Consider the following 15,502-nt stretch of genomic DNA (forward strand, 5'->3'; position numbering starts at 1 on the left):
TCCTGGAGCGTGCTGAGGTGGTTGCACCAATTTCTGCGGGTATTCTCGTTCGTTCGTTAGTGAACATATCTGATGCTTGTAGTTCCGGGATGGGGGTATGGGGTGTATTAACAAGGGGGTATATGGGGGGTGGAAGACAGAGGGGGGTGTGGGGGATGGGGAGTACCTAGAGCCCTTCTACAGATTTACGAAGCTTCCGGCTATCTTGCCGTGTTTGTTGTTCTTTGCGATAGTTAGGCCTGGTTCCCCTCAACTATGTACAGTGTGGGTTCTGTTTCTTCAATGCTTTGGGTCAGGTATAGTAGTGGGTGCGTTCCGTAAACCTCTATCTTACTTATCCGGAATCATCACTCCTCGCCTCCCTCTAGTTCCTACGATTACCCGTTACTGTTAATGATTTTCCTCTCAGTTTTTTTTTTTTTTTTTTTTTTTTTTTTTTCCCCCTCACGGCTCCAGCTCGTCCACAGGTCTTAGCTTCTCCACAAAGACCTCCCACTCCTGTCTAGCTTGCATGATGTGTTTTGCTATTTGGGATTGCTGGTTGGTCCCTATTTCATAAGTCAAGTTAAGTGATACTTGTTGTATCAGGTCATTCCATTTGGGTGTTTGTGTTTGTTTCCATCTCCTTGCTATTAGGAGGGTGGCTGCTATTACTATGTGGAACAATAGGCTGGCTTGCGTTTTTGTGTAGGTTTCTAATGTCATGAGTAGTAAGGCACATTCCGGTCTTAGCTCGAATTCAACTTGTAGTGCACCTTGTATTGTCTCCTCCACTCTCCTCCAGTATTCCCTAATGGCCGGGCATGTCCACCAGGTGTGGAGCATGGTGCCCTCTCCTGTTAAGCATCTCCAGCATGTTTTGGGGGAGCCCGGGTATATGTGCGCCAATCTGGTTGGCACTAGATACCATCTGTACTGTAGTTTGCGCATAAGTTCTAGATGGGATGAGCATCTAGACCTGCCTTTGTGAGCCGTAAAGGCTCTGGACCATTGGTCGTCTGAGAATTCCTTGCCTATGTCTTTGTGCCATGCTACCCTAAAGGTGTCACCCTGTTTTTGTTGGCTCGGGTCATTTAGTATTGCATAAATGAGTGAAAGAGGTTTTTTGGGCAAGGTCATTGATATGCATGCGTGCTCTATTCTTCTCGCAGTTATCGGGGTGGTCGGGTCGGTGTTGTTTGCCAATATTCCTTTCAATTGTAAATAAGAGAATATCGTGTTTAGTGGTAGGTTATATTCTACTTGTAGTTCTGGGAATTGTTTCATGTGTCCCTTGCTGTATAGGTGATTGACTAGTGTACATCCTCTTTCTATCCATTTGCGGTGGTCGAAGGTGGGGTACGCAATATGAATGCTGAATAAGGGGGTAGCCAATGACCAAGCTTTTGTGTAACCTAGTTGCGATTTAGCCTTGTCCCAGATTTTGAGTAGGGTGTCTGTGGTGGTGGGCATGTGTGGGAGCGGTGGTCGTCGGTTGTGCGGCACCCATAAGAGGTATTTAATGCCTTTGGGGATTGTCCAGGCCGATTCCATTTTTACCCACTGTGGTGGGTTTTCGGCTGCGTGGGCTTGCAGGGCCGTGGAAATTATCGCCGCTTTATAGTACATCCTCATGTCCGGTAACCCCAGCCCTCCCTGGTCCACAGTCTTGGTTAGAATCGATGTCGCTACTCTTATTTTTTTGTGTGCCCATATAAAACTTGTGATTGTATTTTGCATCCGTTTTATGTATGTAACGGGGAGGGGGATCTGTAGTGTCCTTAGTAAGTATTGGTACTTAGGCAATAACATCATCTTAACCGCCGCTAATCTCCCCACCCATGACATATATGTGTTTTCCCATTTTTTCAGTGTGTCGCTGTATTCTCTGTATAATCTCTCGTAATTGAGTTCCTGGAGGCCTTGCGGGTCTCTCGGGATTCTCAAACCTAGGAATGTGAGGTGGTCGTCTCTCCAGTCCAGTGGGAATGAGAGCTTGAGGTGTTCTATAGAGCTGTGCGGTAATCCTATCCCCATCGCTTGGGTTTTTGTGACATTTAGTTTATAGTACGATTGTTCCCCGTAGTTCTTGATTTCCTGCAGTAGGTTTGGTAGTGATATGTGTGGCTGTGTAAGAGTAAGCAATATGTCATCTGCGAACAGGTTGGTTTTGTACTCCCTCCCCCCTATTTCTATACCATGTATTGCTGCATTGTCGCGTATCCTCACCGCCAGCGGTTCCAATGCCAAGACATATAGCAGTGGGGACAGGGGGCAACCCTGCCTTGTACCATTCGTGAGCTTGAACGGTTCGGACAGAAACCCTGCGTTAAGCACTCTTGCCGAGGGTTCACTATAGAGGGCTCGCACCACTGACACAAAGCCAGGTGGGATGTCAAACTTGCTTAACACTGCACGCAGGAACCCCCAGTGCAGGCGGTCAAAAGCTTTTTCCGCGTCGAGGGAGACCATCAGTCCCCCTTTCTGCTGGGCTTTTAGATGGTAAAGGATGTTTATGACCTTTCTAGTGTTTTCTGCTCCCTGTCTCCCTTTGACGAATCCCACCTGGTCGCTGTGTATGATGTGTGGTAAGATGTTTCCCAGCCTATTTGCGAATAGTTTAGCGAAGAGCTTCGCATCAGTGTTGAGGAGGGAGATGGGACGGAAATTTTGCGGAGTTGTGGGAGGCTTGTTGGGTTTGGGGAGCGTGACAATATGGGCAGACAGTACGTCTCTGGGGAGTTCGCCATTTTGGGCTGCTTCTGTGAACATTCTGGCTAGGTAGGGTGCTAGAATTGTGGTGAACTGCTTATAATATTGGTTGTCAAACCCGTCTGGTCCCGGGGATTTCCCGGACGGGAGGGTCTTGATCATGTCCATGATTTCTTGGGCCTCTATCGGTCCCGTCAGAGTGTCCTGTTGTTGTGGTGTAAGCTTGGGTAGTTGTACCCCGTCTAGGTAGCTTCCTATGCTAACATTCGTTGGGTGAATTACTGTTGTTTCTTTCTGGATGTTGTATAATGAGGAATAATAAGTGGCAAACACCTCACTTATTCCCTTGGGCGTAGAGATTTTTTTCCCCGATGTGTCTGTGAGATATGAGATTTTCTGGGATGCCTGTCTCTGTTTTAGTCGTTGCGCTAGTAATTTGCTTGCCTTGTTGCCTTGAGTGTAATGTGAGATCTTGAGCTTCTGCATGTGGTAGTTCAGCGTATCTAGTGCTTGTTTGTGTATGAGCTGTGTGACTTGTTGTATTTTGGCTTTCGTTTCAACCGTTGGGGTCTGTTGGTTTAGGCTGTTCAACTCGTACAGTTCCCGCTGCCATGCCCTTAGCTGGGTTTGGCGAGTTCGTTTTAGGTAGGATGCCCTGCGAATTAGCAGGCCTCGCGCTACCGCTTTGTGCGCTAGCCACAATGTAGCGTCTGTGGTGTCTTTTGTGTCATTTTGGTGAAAGTATGTTTTTAGGTCCCCCTCTAGGGAGTTAACAAATTCCCTATCTTTTAGCAAGGAGTTGTTGATTTTCCACGGGCTGCGATGCTTAAAGTCATAGTTATTTTTCAGTTCTATAGTCACTGGTGCGTGGTCGGACCATGTGATCTGCTGTATGTCACTGTGTAAGAGTTGGTCTAGCGCGGCTCCTGAGAGTAGGAATCCGTCTATTTTGGAGTAAGAGTTGTGCACTGCCGAGAAGTGGGTGTACGCTCTGTCTGTCGGGTGCAATACTCTCCACGCGTCGTAAAAATGGTGGCTGTGTAGGAGTTTTACAATAGCTCTGCATTGTCTCTTTAATGGGCGGTGGTGTTTTCGGTGGGGTGGAAGAGTGGTGTCTAGTTGTGGGTCAAATATGTGGTTGAAATCTCCCCCTATCACTGTAATCCCTGCTTGGGTCTGTTTTATCCTGGTTAGGATCTTGTGTAAAAAATTTCTCTGGTTCGTATTTGGGGAGTATATATTTACAATGGTGTATAGGATATCATTGACCAGCCCCTGGACTATGACATATCTACCGTTCGGGTCTATGTCTGCTGAGTGTAGTGTAAATGCGACTGCTTTGTGTATTAGGATGGAAGCTCCTCTAGACTTCGTGGGAGACGTAGCATGGTATTGGTGAGGGTACTCTATGGGTAATATATTTGGATGATCGTTGTGTCTAAAGTGTGTTTCTTGGAGGTATAGTATGTCCGCTCCTAGGGTTCTAACTTCCCTGTTGAGCAAATGACGTTTTACAGGTAAATTGAGGCCTCGGACATTAAGTGTGCATATCTTCACGGTGGCTTGTGAGTGAGTTGTGCTTTTTTTCTCTCGTGTTGGTCTACTGTTAGGAGGGTACCTGCTCTTCCCAGCTTGATCAAGCCGAGCAGTATAGCCCTGTGTGTGTGTTGTATTCTACCTTCTGAGGTTTCGGAGCGTTGAGTACCAGTGGTCTGGCCGGTTGCATTTCCCATTGGTGCCCCTGTAAGTGTTGGAGTCGGGTTACCCACTAACCTTAATATCATTAAAGTAATACCTAACCCACTATATGGGGTGAAAGTCTGGTGAAGCATAACATTCAACAGTACAATAACATAAACAACAATATATACATAAACAACAATATATACATGAACATTCCTATTAGTTGGTGTTGCCGTTTTATCGGCGTGGCACTGCATGTACGTGCCTCGGGGGTAGAGGCTCTAGCCTCGCTTCCTGCGGGAGCTGTCTCCCTCTACGGCTATATTGGTTTTATACAGTGAAGAAATCCAACTTTCCACAAAAGCCTTGGGCCCAAATCTAACACTGAGCATTCCTCTAGGTATTGCCATTATTTTATATTTTGCATCCTTTTTTTTTTTCTTTTTTTTTTTTTTATTTTATTTATATGCTTCTTTCCTTTTTTTTTTTTTTTTTTTGATTCTACTAGATTTGAATTATTCTTATCTAGTGTTTCTATGTGGATTAACTACCGCTACAATAAGTCCCTGCCGGGGATGAGGCATCTGTGGATGCTTGACTAGCTGCGCATCTCGGCCATGTGGATGGGTCGTGGTGGCATATTTCAAACGGCTGGTCAGGGTGGGAGATAAAGGTCTAAACTCTCTGGGCCCTCTGTTACTCTGGGATCATTTTGTGTTATTTTCATTTTTATCATTTTAAAATTATTATTATTATTTTTTCTTTTTTTTTTTTTTTTTTTTTTGTTTTATTTTTTTTTAAACGTATATGGCTTTACTTATAGAAGCCCTTATTGCTCCTCTTACTCACTCACGAGTTTACTAGTTATATCATGTGCTAGTTACATTTTAGTACGTTACCCTGCCCCTTAGTTGACCATTTCGATCTTTAAAGCACCAGTCCTCCTCCACAGGTAAAGTCTCTGTCTCTTATTTTTTTTTCGCCCTCTTCCATTCCTGCGGGGCCCTGGTCCTATTCCCCTCTTGTTCCTCCGTCGATATGGCAGCCAGGTTCCATTCCCGCAAGATTCTGTGGCCGTCCTCCGGGGAGCCCATGACGATAGTTTTCCCTTCTCTCAGCACTAGAAGTTTGGTGGGATAGCCCCATCTATATGGGAGGTGATTGTCCCTGAGCGCCGTGGTTATGTCTCGAAAGTCTCGTCGTCTCCTCAAGGTAAATGATGATATGTCCGCGTAGATGGTGGTCCCTTTATATGCCGTGGGTAAGTCTTTCCTTTTTCTGCTGGCATTGAGTATCGCCTCTTTGGCATGGTAATAGTGCATGCGTAGTAGGATGTCTCTTGGAGTGTCAGCCGGTAGGAATTTCGGTTTGGCGGTTCTGTGGATCCTATCCAGCAGGAGCAGGTCTTGTGGTAGATCCGGGGCCAATTCTCTCAGCAAGCCGGTGATGTGGGCGGTGAGGTCTTCTGTCTTGACCTCTTCTGTCACACCCCTTATCCTCAGATTATTGCGGCGTGCCCTATCTTCAATGTCCGCAACTTTGAGGTCCTGGGCGTCCATTCTCGCAACCAGGCCCTCCACAGTGTCAGCTAGGGAGTTGTGGGCCTCCGCCATTTCTGAGAGCTGATCCTCTGTGCGCGATGTGCGCTGACCAATCTCCTGTATCTCCTTACTTAGGTCCTTGATGGCTCTGTCCACCTTCCCCACTATTTTGTCGGACATTTCTTCTAGAAGCCTTTTCAGGGTTTTGTGGGTTAGAGGGCTGTCTTGTTCATTTTCGCCTTGCAGGGGCTCTGTCTCGAGTTCCCCGCCGGCGCCATCTTGGACGTGCTCTGTCAGGGTTGAGGCCTTTCCTTGTCCTGCTCTCGAGGCAAAGAAATTGTTCTTTTCTCCCCTCTCCCCGGTCCTCCTGCCCTTTGTCTGGGACATGCTGTCGTCGGATAGCGTTTTTTTGTATATTAGTCGGCTTTCTTTCTGTAGATATGACTCCTATTTAGCCGTCGCGGCACGGAGCTCCAGCTACATGCGACTGCTCCGGTCCGCTTCCAGGACACGCCCCCTACATATTATATTTTAAAAATAAACATATATTTATATTTTTAAATTTATTTTTATTTGTTGGAGTTTTTTTCTTTTTCCCTCTGTTGGTTACTTACACTCACATCATCTATAAACCAAATGATCGAAAAATGTCTCTATTGGTGTACTGCAATATTTACATACAATTTATATTGGGCATATTTTTTGCAGTACGCTGATTGGCCCATTATCATGCCCCTTTGGTTCGCCTGATTCGACTTCCCAGATCTTTTATGTGGACGATATTCTGATAAGCTGCACTGACAATGCACAACATTCTACCATCTCAAAAAAGTTTTTAATTTCCAGACAAAATGCTTTGGCCGAAACATATGATTCCGCCATGCACAAGTCTAATATCCCCTGGTCTGTTCTCCGTACTCTATCACACTCGTTTCCGCAAGTTCAGTGATAACATATTGCATACATCAAGGATAAATAAAATCCAAGGTCATTATTATAATCCAGTTTCTAAAAGACTGTATGCTAGCATAAAATGCCTTTGTAATAGCAGTTATATACTGCAACGCTGGTTCTAAATGAGGACACTATGCCAGCTTGATGCATGATCAGTAAAGTCCAGGCAACAGAGTGGTCCCTTAAGGACAAGTTACGCTTACAATTAAAGAGGAGGTCTTAAAGGATATTTACTGGAGAAGCGGTTATCAATTCATTTCTCAAATAATATAATAGCAATTATCCAAAATTTAGGAAAATGTAACACAATTCCAATAAAGACATCCCAAATCCCAAAAAGTGGTTTGACAGTCACAATGTCTAAAAAAAATAAAAAAGTATAAACTTCTCAAAAAAAATTGGATCTGCTGCATTTAACTGTTACTTCATTTGTATCATTTTTGGCAAGTTTAATATTGTTTTTTTTATAAATATATTTTTGGGATATTTTTTTGGCACGGATCAAAATTATATATCCCATTCTACAAACGTAATGCAATGAAAGGTTCAAGGTTTCATTAAAGACCTACTCCACCAGCCAGGTCTAAAAGTTATTGGAAACTCCGAGCCAGGAAGGTCCATGGCACACTCACGAGGGGTGATTATCTACTCATCAATGGCTAGTGGGTCTATGGACATATTGAGCCCTGGTGTAATGTATACTAAAACCTATTCTACCTATTCTGAAAAACACATTGATCATTAGACTCTTGCTACAGTCAAAATGATCCTTCTTATTAAAAAACTGTTCTGATGAAGAAACAGATTTATTTTTCTTGGTTTTTTTTTGGGGGGGGGGGGCAACTACCTAGTAGCTTCTGATTAAAATATGTGCCCTATCCAGTCAGTGGGAAAGGACTGAATCTAGTACTCGTGTCCAGTTTTCTTCCCTTGGTGCCCATATTTTAGTAAAGGAGAGTTAAGAACCACAGTTTTGTCTTGAATACATTGTTATAGAATGATATATGGTTGGGCTCCTGAGAAGAAGTGACTGAGTCACGTAATTGCCTGCCCAAAATTCTTAAAGGACAACTATCATTAAACTTTCACTTCGTCTTTTTAACAGTTTATTGCATTTAATGTAACTTAATGATACTTTAAAAAAAAAAAAATCTATATTGGTGTTTTGTTACATAATGTCACTTTCTATCTGGCTTAGAAGCCATGATGGGTCACACTCTAGACTAACGTGCCCGCTGATTACTCCATGTGAAACTAACGCAGCTGGCTAGTTAAGATGAGTAGCAGTTGACCCAACGTGGCTGCTCAGCTTGATTATTGTTAGAGGGAAATTTTCTCAAAAAACAAAATCAGTATACATCATTAAAAAGAAAATTAGTTTTTAGCTGTAATAACTTAAAAAAAAAAAAAAAAAAACAGAAGTGAAAATTGGATGAGAGCTGCCCTTTAAGGTCTGGACGTAAACTGTGCCATATAGATACTTTTCTATATGCATTATATTGTGTATTCTAAACCAGAAAAAAAAGTGAATGACTTTTTCAGTGATGGCTCTTTTAGAACATTCTATGCTGCGTGATTAACTCTTACAAGCTAGAGTGCAGCAGCCTAATCAAGCGGTAGAAGATCTCTCTTTCTGTTGAGGAGGAACTTCATGAATAACAGCTCCATTGAGCTCTCTTACCATCTGTACAACATTAACCCAAAGACACTCCTTCTCTTTCAGGCTGGACAATTTACTTAATATGGCCTATGGCGTTAAGAGGTAATTAGAATTTCACAGAATGACAGATGTCCATGTTGGCACAGATTGGTGCTACGATTTATTTCTTTTCATCTGTTCAGTTATATCGATTTTATTTCAATTCACTAACTTTATTTGTTTTTGTTCTTTTAATTATTTTTGTTTGTTTAATTGCTCCTTTTTTTTCCCACCAGCATGTGCGATTAATTCTGTTCTTTTAAGTTGAGACTTCTGTTGGTTTCGTTTTGTTGAGGACGCAGTATACATTGTGTGTTTTAATTTCACCGTTTTCCTTTATTTACAGGTGAGCTCCTGGTGGAATTAAGGTGAAACAGCTATACTGATTAGTAATAATTTAAATTGTGCATACAGTATTTAAAAAAAAAAACATTTTAATTAAGGATTTTACATAGTTCAGAGAGATAAAGAATAAGACTCTTGCATTATGAGCATTTAAAACATTTGATAGACTAATTAGGGCTATATCACTTAAAATTCACACAAAACCCTTTCTTTAAAAAAGTAGGGTTGGCAAAAAGTGTATACTCCAATTATTCATGTCATTCATGGTTTGAATTATCCTCACATTTTGTCATTGATTTTTCTTCCACCTCTACTTTTTAAGATGTGGAAAATTAGCTCAAGGGTACAGGATCGTTTAAATATCTAATTTCCCTAAAAAATCAATAGTCCAAAGGGCTTTGTCATAGAATTTACATATTTCCGTTAATTGAGAATGGAAATGATAAATTATTCATTCACAGCCTCCGTTCTTTACTAATATAATCAATATCCAAATTACCTATTTCATTGTAAGACTTAAACGCATAGGGTTTTAAACTGCAAAATTCCGTTGCCTGAGTGTGCCAATGAGACTAGACACAAACAAAAACATAAAATCTCTGTAAAACCGATGAAAGCGGCTTAGCTGGAGATATGCAAATTCCCACGGATTTAACTGAAACACATTTTAAAAATCAGAAACATCATTTAATTCCCATATGTAAATGTAATACCCAATCGCTTAAGTATATGGAAAACAAAACCTAAACAAAATGCATGAATTAATCTGATGCCAGCGTCTAGGCAAAAAATTGCATAGATCATTGCTCCCTAAGGTGATACATGTGTATACCCTTTTTGTGCCAGAGGACTTAGACATTGATTTTGATATTAACAAACAAAATTTAGCCCTGTGCTCAGAATACCTGTAATCCTGGGCTACTCCTCCTGGGCATCAGCCCAAACACACAGAAGAACACAAACCAAAAAGGTTACTTGCACACTTTCATAAATCCTTATGGACATTTAAATAACTGGAGGTCTTTCAGCATCACTCCAATGGCCATTAAAATATCAGCTCACCTGCCCTGTCAAGGTAAAACCTCTTAGCCGAGTCCTATACTTACAAATTACCTTGCTGTTTTCAGCTAAAAGGCAAAATTTCAATTTAATATTATCAGATAAGTGTTTTGAAATGATTTCATATTTTTGGATAAACATTTAAAACGATTTAATATTCTGAAAAATACGTAATCTTGGTCTTTTTTGATATATTGGTATATTTTTTTTTATATATTACCTATTTTTGGATATTTTAATATGCGGAAGAAAAAATATTATTAAAAGTTTATCCGAATATATTAAATCATTTTGAAACCTTATCCAACAATATTAAGTCGAGACCTTAGATTGCCCCACATCCCACGGCATATGTTTTTGGTGTAGACTGGATAAACAGAGGATGCACTGCCTTGTCACAATAACTACAACTGTGTCATATAAAGTCTTTTTACAAACTCTTTGCAATATATTTGCAGTGTTGGTCTTCCAATTTATAATTAAAACTCAATCTCAATGTTACATAACAGTTATATTTGATTTTAAATATAGAACGGGTTAAGATATTTTCCTTTGCCATATTGGAATGTTGTGTCACCTATAGGCCTAACAAGTTAAATCATATTTTTATTTCTCTAAATTTAGCCAGTATAATTTTACAGGATTTTCACTTTTTCTGTTGTCTAATATAAAAAATGATCAGTATAGCAGTGTTCATCTTAATTGGCCAGGAGTTTTCTTTAATTTGCAGGTATCATAACTGTATATGTTATATAGAGAATGTATTTAGCTATTTCATTGAAAATGGTGTGGTATAGAAAGTAATATTACAAACTTCTAGTATAGAATTGATGTGTAATAGGTGGTTTTTACATGGAGAACAATTGATAGGAACTAAGATTGAGCTAGTAGTGAAACTGTATGTTTTTATGTCCCTTAACCAATTTCCAAAATATACACATATATCTCTTAATTAGCTATTGATTTCCATTTGAGATTGAGAGTGATATAAGTAGTGTTCGCTCTCATTACAGACAGCAATGCTCTATTATAGCACAAACAGACTCATTAACAGTGGATCTGTCATCAAATTGGCCATCTGTTATAATTCAGTAGAATGAGCTGTTGCTTTTGACTTGAAGATGAATTAATCGTTCTCACTTGACCGTCAGATCACCAGTTACACAAACACAATATAGATTGTGTAACATCGATACATAACACACTAGCCAACTCAACCAGTGCTCCGTGTAGAATTACTTAAGATCAAAGACCTGAATTAACAGATCTTCTTGATGATTGACAGCTCCAATTCCTTCAAGTTCTCTATTAAGTGAAGGAACCAGTGCGTTATAGCGGTTTCGAAGGAGTTTGTCATAGTTACCCCATGTCACATATAAGAGAATTAAAACCAATGCCTATGGCTAGCAGATATATTAATAATTTATATATATTATTTCTGTACTCAGCATTGTCTCAACTGTCTTGATCATCATGAGTTCCTTTTAATTGAAGTATAAATCAGATTTTAATTTAAACCAAGACCCCAAAATCGATATTGCAAACAAATACATTTTTTAATGGCTTTAGAAATGTGAAACATAATTTTGCTCTGAGCCTTCTTCATTGTCCAGAGAAGGAATTAAAAACCACATCACTTATTTTAGCATTTTGATATTATCATATTGATCAATCTATATTAGATTCAAAAAAACCTTTCCTCCAAAAATTGTTTTGGGACAGGCTCCTAGAACACAATTATGGATCTATAATTTGTGGTTGTAAAATAGAGCTTTACACGTTATACATGAAGTAATTCCACTCAACATCAGTTGAAGTGTAGTCAGAGAGGTGTACATGACATATTTACTAACATGCAAATCTCATGTGGCTTTAGTTATGCTGAGCACCTCTCCTACAACACTTCCTTAAAATATGACGTTGGGAGGAAGAGCATCACTACGGAAGCCAAGAGGTAAAAACTAAAATCTACTTATCTCACCACTTATACATTTATCAGACATTATGTTCAGACTTATGGGATGATTTTTGTGTTCTAGGAACAAGCCCACAAAGTTTGGGAGGCAGGTTCTACTTTAAATCATAGCTGCCCACCCTTCTGCTAATATAGGCCACTTGCAAAGCCCCTCAGGTGGATGGGCATATTATAGATATTATATGGAAATTATATCTGGAATTATCTATGTGTTTCTTGCTATTTTTTTATTCTTTGGGATACAAGTTTCCATCACAAGAATCGTTCCATGTTAACATACCATTTCCTTTCCTTTGACTAATTTATCCCTAACCCTGTTCTATGTGTTACCATTGTGAAAATATTATTCATGTTTGAACTCTCTCTTTACCTAGGTTTTCACCGATCACCATTGATGGGATGACAAGTCTGGTGGGAATGAATATTCCTGGGCATACGGGTACTGGATGGTGCATTTTTGTCTACAACCTATCTCCCGACTCAGATGAGAGTGTTCTGTGGCAGCTTTTTGGCCCATTTGGAGCAGTCAACAATGTGAAGGTCATCCGTGATTTCAACACCAACAAATGCAAGGGATTTGGCTTTGTCACAATGACCAATTATGATGAAGCAGCAATGGCCATCGCCAGCCTTAATGGATATCGCCTGGGAGACAGAGTTTTGCAAGTTTCCTTTAAAACCAACAAAACCCACAAGTCTTGAATTTCAGTTCAGTCCATGTCAACCAATCTGTTCACGAACAAAGAGAAGACAAAAAAACAAACAAAAAAAACAAATAAACTTTCTATGGCTTATAACCAATCATGGATTTTATAAGCCGAAGTTGCCTAAGTATTACTATTGGATATCCTGTGATAAACCGGAAAGGATTTTATAATGCTTAGAAAAAAAAACAAAACAAAAAAACTTTGATGCATTGAATGTTCTTTCATAGCTGTCGTCGTTGAATATAATATACATAGATTACAATGAGCAGGGCTTTTTTAACCCAGCCGGCTAGTTTTACACCTTCTTTGAAGGTGGCTGTTTTTAAGATGACCATGAGTTCATTTGAAGAATTAAAAAAAAAAAGATTTAAAAAAACTTGAAAAAAAAAACAAAAACAATTTTTACAAATGTAACACAATAAAGAAAAGAAAAAAATATTTTTTTCTTTTCTTTTCAGCTTTCTTTTCTGTTCACAAAATGAATCCTTTCAGATTGATGACCCACTCCCCCCTCCTTTCCAGTAACCCTTTGAGTGCAGGAATGTAGCAAAGGTTCCGGTACTTGAAAGAGTTTTTAATGTTTGTTTGTTTGTTTTTTAAATGAAAAAAAAAACAAGAAAGAAACAATATAGTTGTGCAAATAAAAGGGAACAAAAATAATTACTTTTGCAATTAATTGTATTGTTTCTTGGGTATTGATTTTGAAAGGAGAATTGTGGGGGGAATTATTGGGGGTCAAAATACCTGATGACGCAAAACAATTTAAATAAATGAACAATGTTGCCAAAGAGTTGGTCTCTTTGCTGAAAATGGGTTTCCAGAAAAATCTATTTTTATAAAATATAAAGAATTTTTACAAGAGAATCTGGATTTGAGAAAAAAAAAATAAAATAATATTTTGACTGGCTAATTTAGGGGAAACTGACGACTTTGTCATTCATACTGCACTGGTATCTTTTTAGAGAACAAGACGTGTTTTACATTGGATTAGTAGAATGTTTTTTGAAAGATGGGTTACAAGCGGTTGATATTCGTATCTTTTCATAGCATGTTGCAAACAATCTTATTGAATAAGGGAGAGTGATCTGTACAGGTCCCCAAAACCACAGTCAAACCCCAAAAAAGCAAGAGGTACATTGCTAGACAATTTTTTTCTTTAAGTCATCAGTATGGGATATCAGCAGAACAAAAGAAAACTTAATTTCTTTGGGTGGGGCAAAAACTTCCTTAGTTTGAGTAGTAGGTGCTACAAAACCATTTTCATATCTTAGTAATCATAGTTAAATGTAATGTGTTTAGAATCAAGAAACATTTGCTTTCAATTTGTTAAGAGTTTTACAATTCACTTTATGGCCCACTCCAATATACCTGGGCTGCGTTGGCACATTTTAAAAAACACTGTTTTGTTTTTTTTATGTTGCTTGCAACACATTTTTAATTTATCGCTGATGTATTGCATTCAGCCAATATCAAAATATGGCAGGTATGCTAGTCTATTTATTTGTTTACTTAAACTATGGGAAGATGCATATTATTGTGTCATTTCTTGTGTGTGTACGTGTATATATAATATAAATATATATATATATATAAAGTTATTTTTTTCTTTCTGTTAACTCATTATTAAGTTGTACTCTTTTGCTAGTTATGTTTGTATATGTCTTAAAATGTTTTCTTATTATACTTGATTGACAAGCGTATCAAGGTAACTCGTGTAGAAATATTGTTTGATATGTTGTCATGTTTGTCGTGAATATTTTTTCTTAATGCACAGTAGAACAACAACAACAACAACAACAACAACAAAATACTGGGTCTTTATTTTAATGTTATTCTGATGGATACAAAAAAAACAAACAGAGCTACGGGAACAGAAGACAAATTGGGCAGCTCTCCCACATCCAGTGCACTGATAATTTTAGTATGTTTGTGCTCTGTACCGTTCTATATTTTAAAAAAAACAAAAACAAAATAAAAAAAGTTCTGCTCTTCCCTGAGAACTAGGAAAAAGTTACTCGCTATGCATAATCTAGTTGATAGTTTCAATTTGCTATTGCTTTTTCTTGTCTTGTTATATCCAATCTTTTCAATACAAGTTTAGTCTTAATGGTAATAAAACGTTGTTATGGTTATATATATAATGTGCTTTTTTTGCGTATTTATTTTTCAGTGTTCCGCCCACTATATGCACGTATCTGTTTTAATACTGGAGGCGAAAATCTTCGTATTAGGCCGAAACACATTAAAAAAAACAAAAACACCGTCATGCAAAATATAATTTAAATAAAATTCAGTTTTGTTTAACGTAGAACACGTTTTCTGAGTGGTAGTCTTTTCATGGTCCTTACAAATTTTAGAATGTTCTCAGCCTGCTAAAACGCAAAGTTTCTGTCTTACCACATAACCGATTACGTAGAATGTGACCATAACATGTATGTGGCCCACCTATTATAAAGGGAATTTATTCATTAAACAATGATATTGGGTGAGTTGCTAATCTATCAAAGGAAGAGGAACGTAAAGGGTCACTCCAGGCTCCGATACAAAGCATTTGCTAGGTTTTGATCTCATTAATATGCTGTATAGTTTTGCATGCTCAAATCTTTTATAGTTTTTGCACAAAAAAAATCAATAAATGTTTTGCAGATTGATGCACCATTAGCCTGCCTCTTTAGCCACGCCCCCTCACTCCAGAAAAATTACTTCCTTATAAAATGTATGCACACAGCGCAGCCACTAACATAACTGAATGATCTAAACTACAAAGCAACTTGCGTGAGAAGCAGAGGATACCCATTAAGGCATATGGTAAGGATATCACTACCTGTTTGTAGTTTCCCTGACTGTC

At 38.9% G+C, this 15,502-nt stretch overlaps 1 protein-coding gene across 9 annotated transcripts in view; it reads left to right on the forward strand.

Annotated features, from left to right (window-relative positions):
- The window catches only part of ELAVL4 (ELAV like RNA binding protein 4), a 98,653-nt gene extending 83,742 nt beyond the window's left edge, over positions 1 to 14,911 (forward strand). For 5 of the 9 annotated variants that reach the window (XM_063427792.1, XM_063427791.1, XM_063427794.1 and 2 more), the window contains 3 exons: positions 8,593 to 8,631; positions 11,849 to 11,926; positions 12,322 to 14,911. In XM_063427792.1, the coding sequence (XP_063283862.1) occupies positions 8,593 to 8,631; positions 11,849 to 11,926; positions 12,322 to 12,649 (445 nt within the window). In that variant the 3' untranslated portion in view covers positions 12,650 to 14,911. The remainder of the gene's footprint in view (positions 1 to 8,592; positions 8,632 to 11,848; positions 11,927 to 12,321) is intronic. The other 4 variants (XM_063427793.1, XM_063427798.1, XM_063427797.1 and 1 more) reach the window with 2 other exon arrangements.
- Positions 14,912 to 15,502: the final 591 nt, after the last annotated feature.

The sequence above is a fragment of the Pelobates fuscus genome, chromosome 7 (genome assembly GCF_036172605.1).
Source record: "Pelobates fuscus isolate aPelFus1 chromosome 7, aPelFus1.pri, whole genome shotgun sequence".
Taxonomy (NCBI): domain Eukaryota; kingdom Metazoa; phylum Chordata; class Amphibia; order Anura; family Pelobatidae; genus Pelobates; species Pelobates fuscus.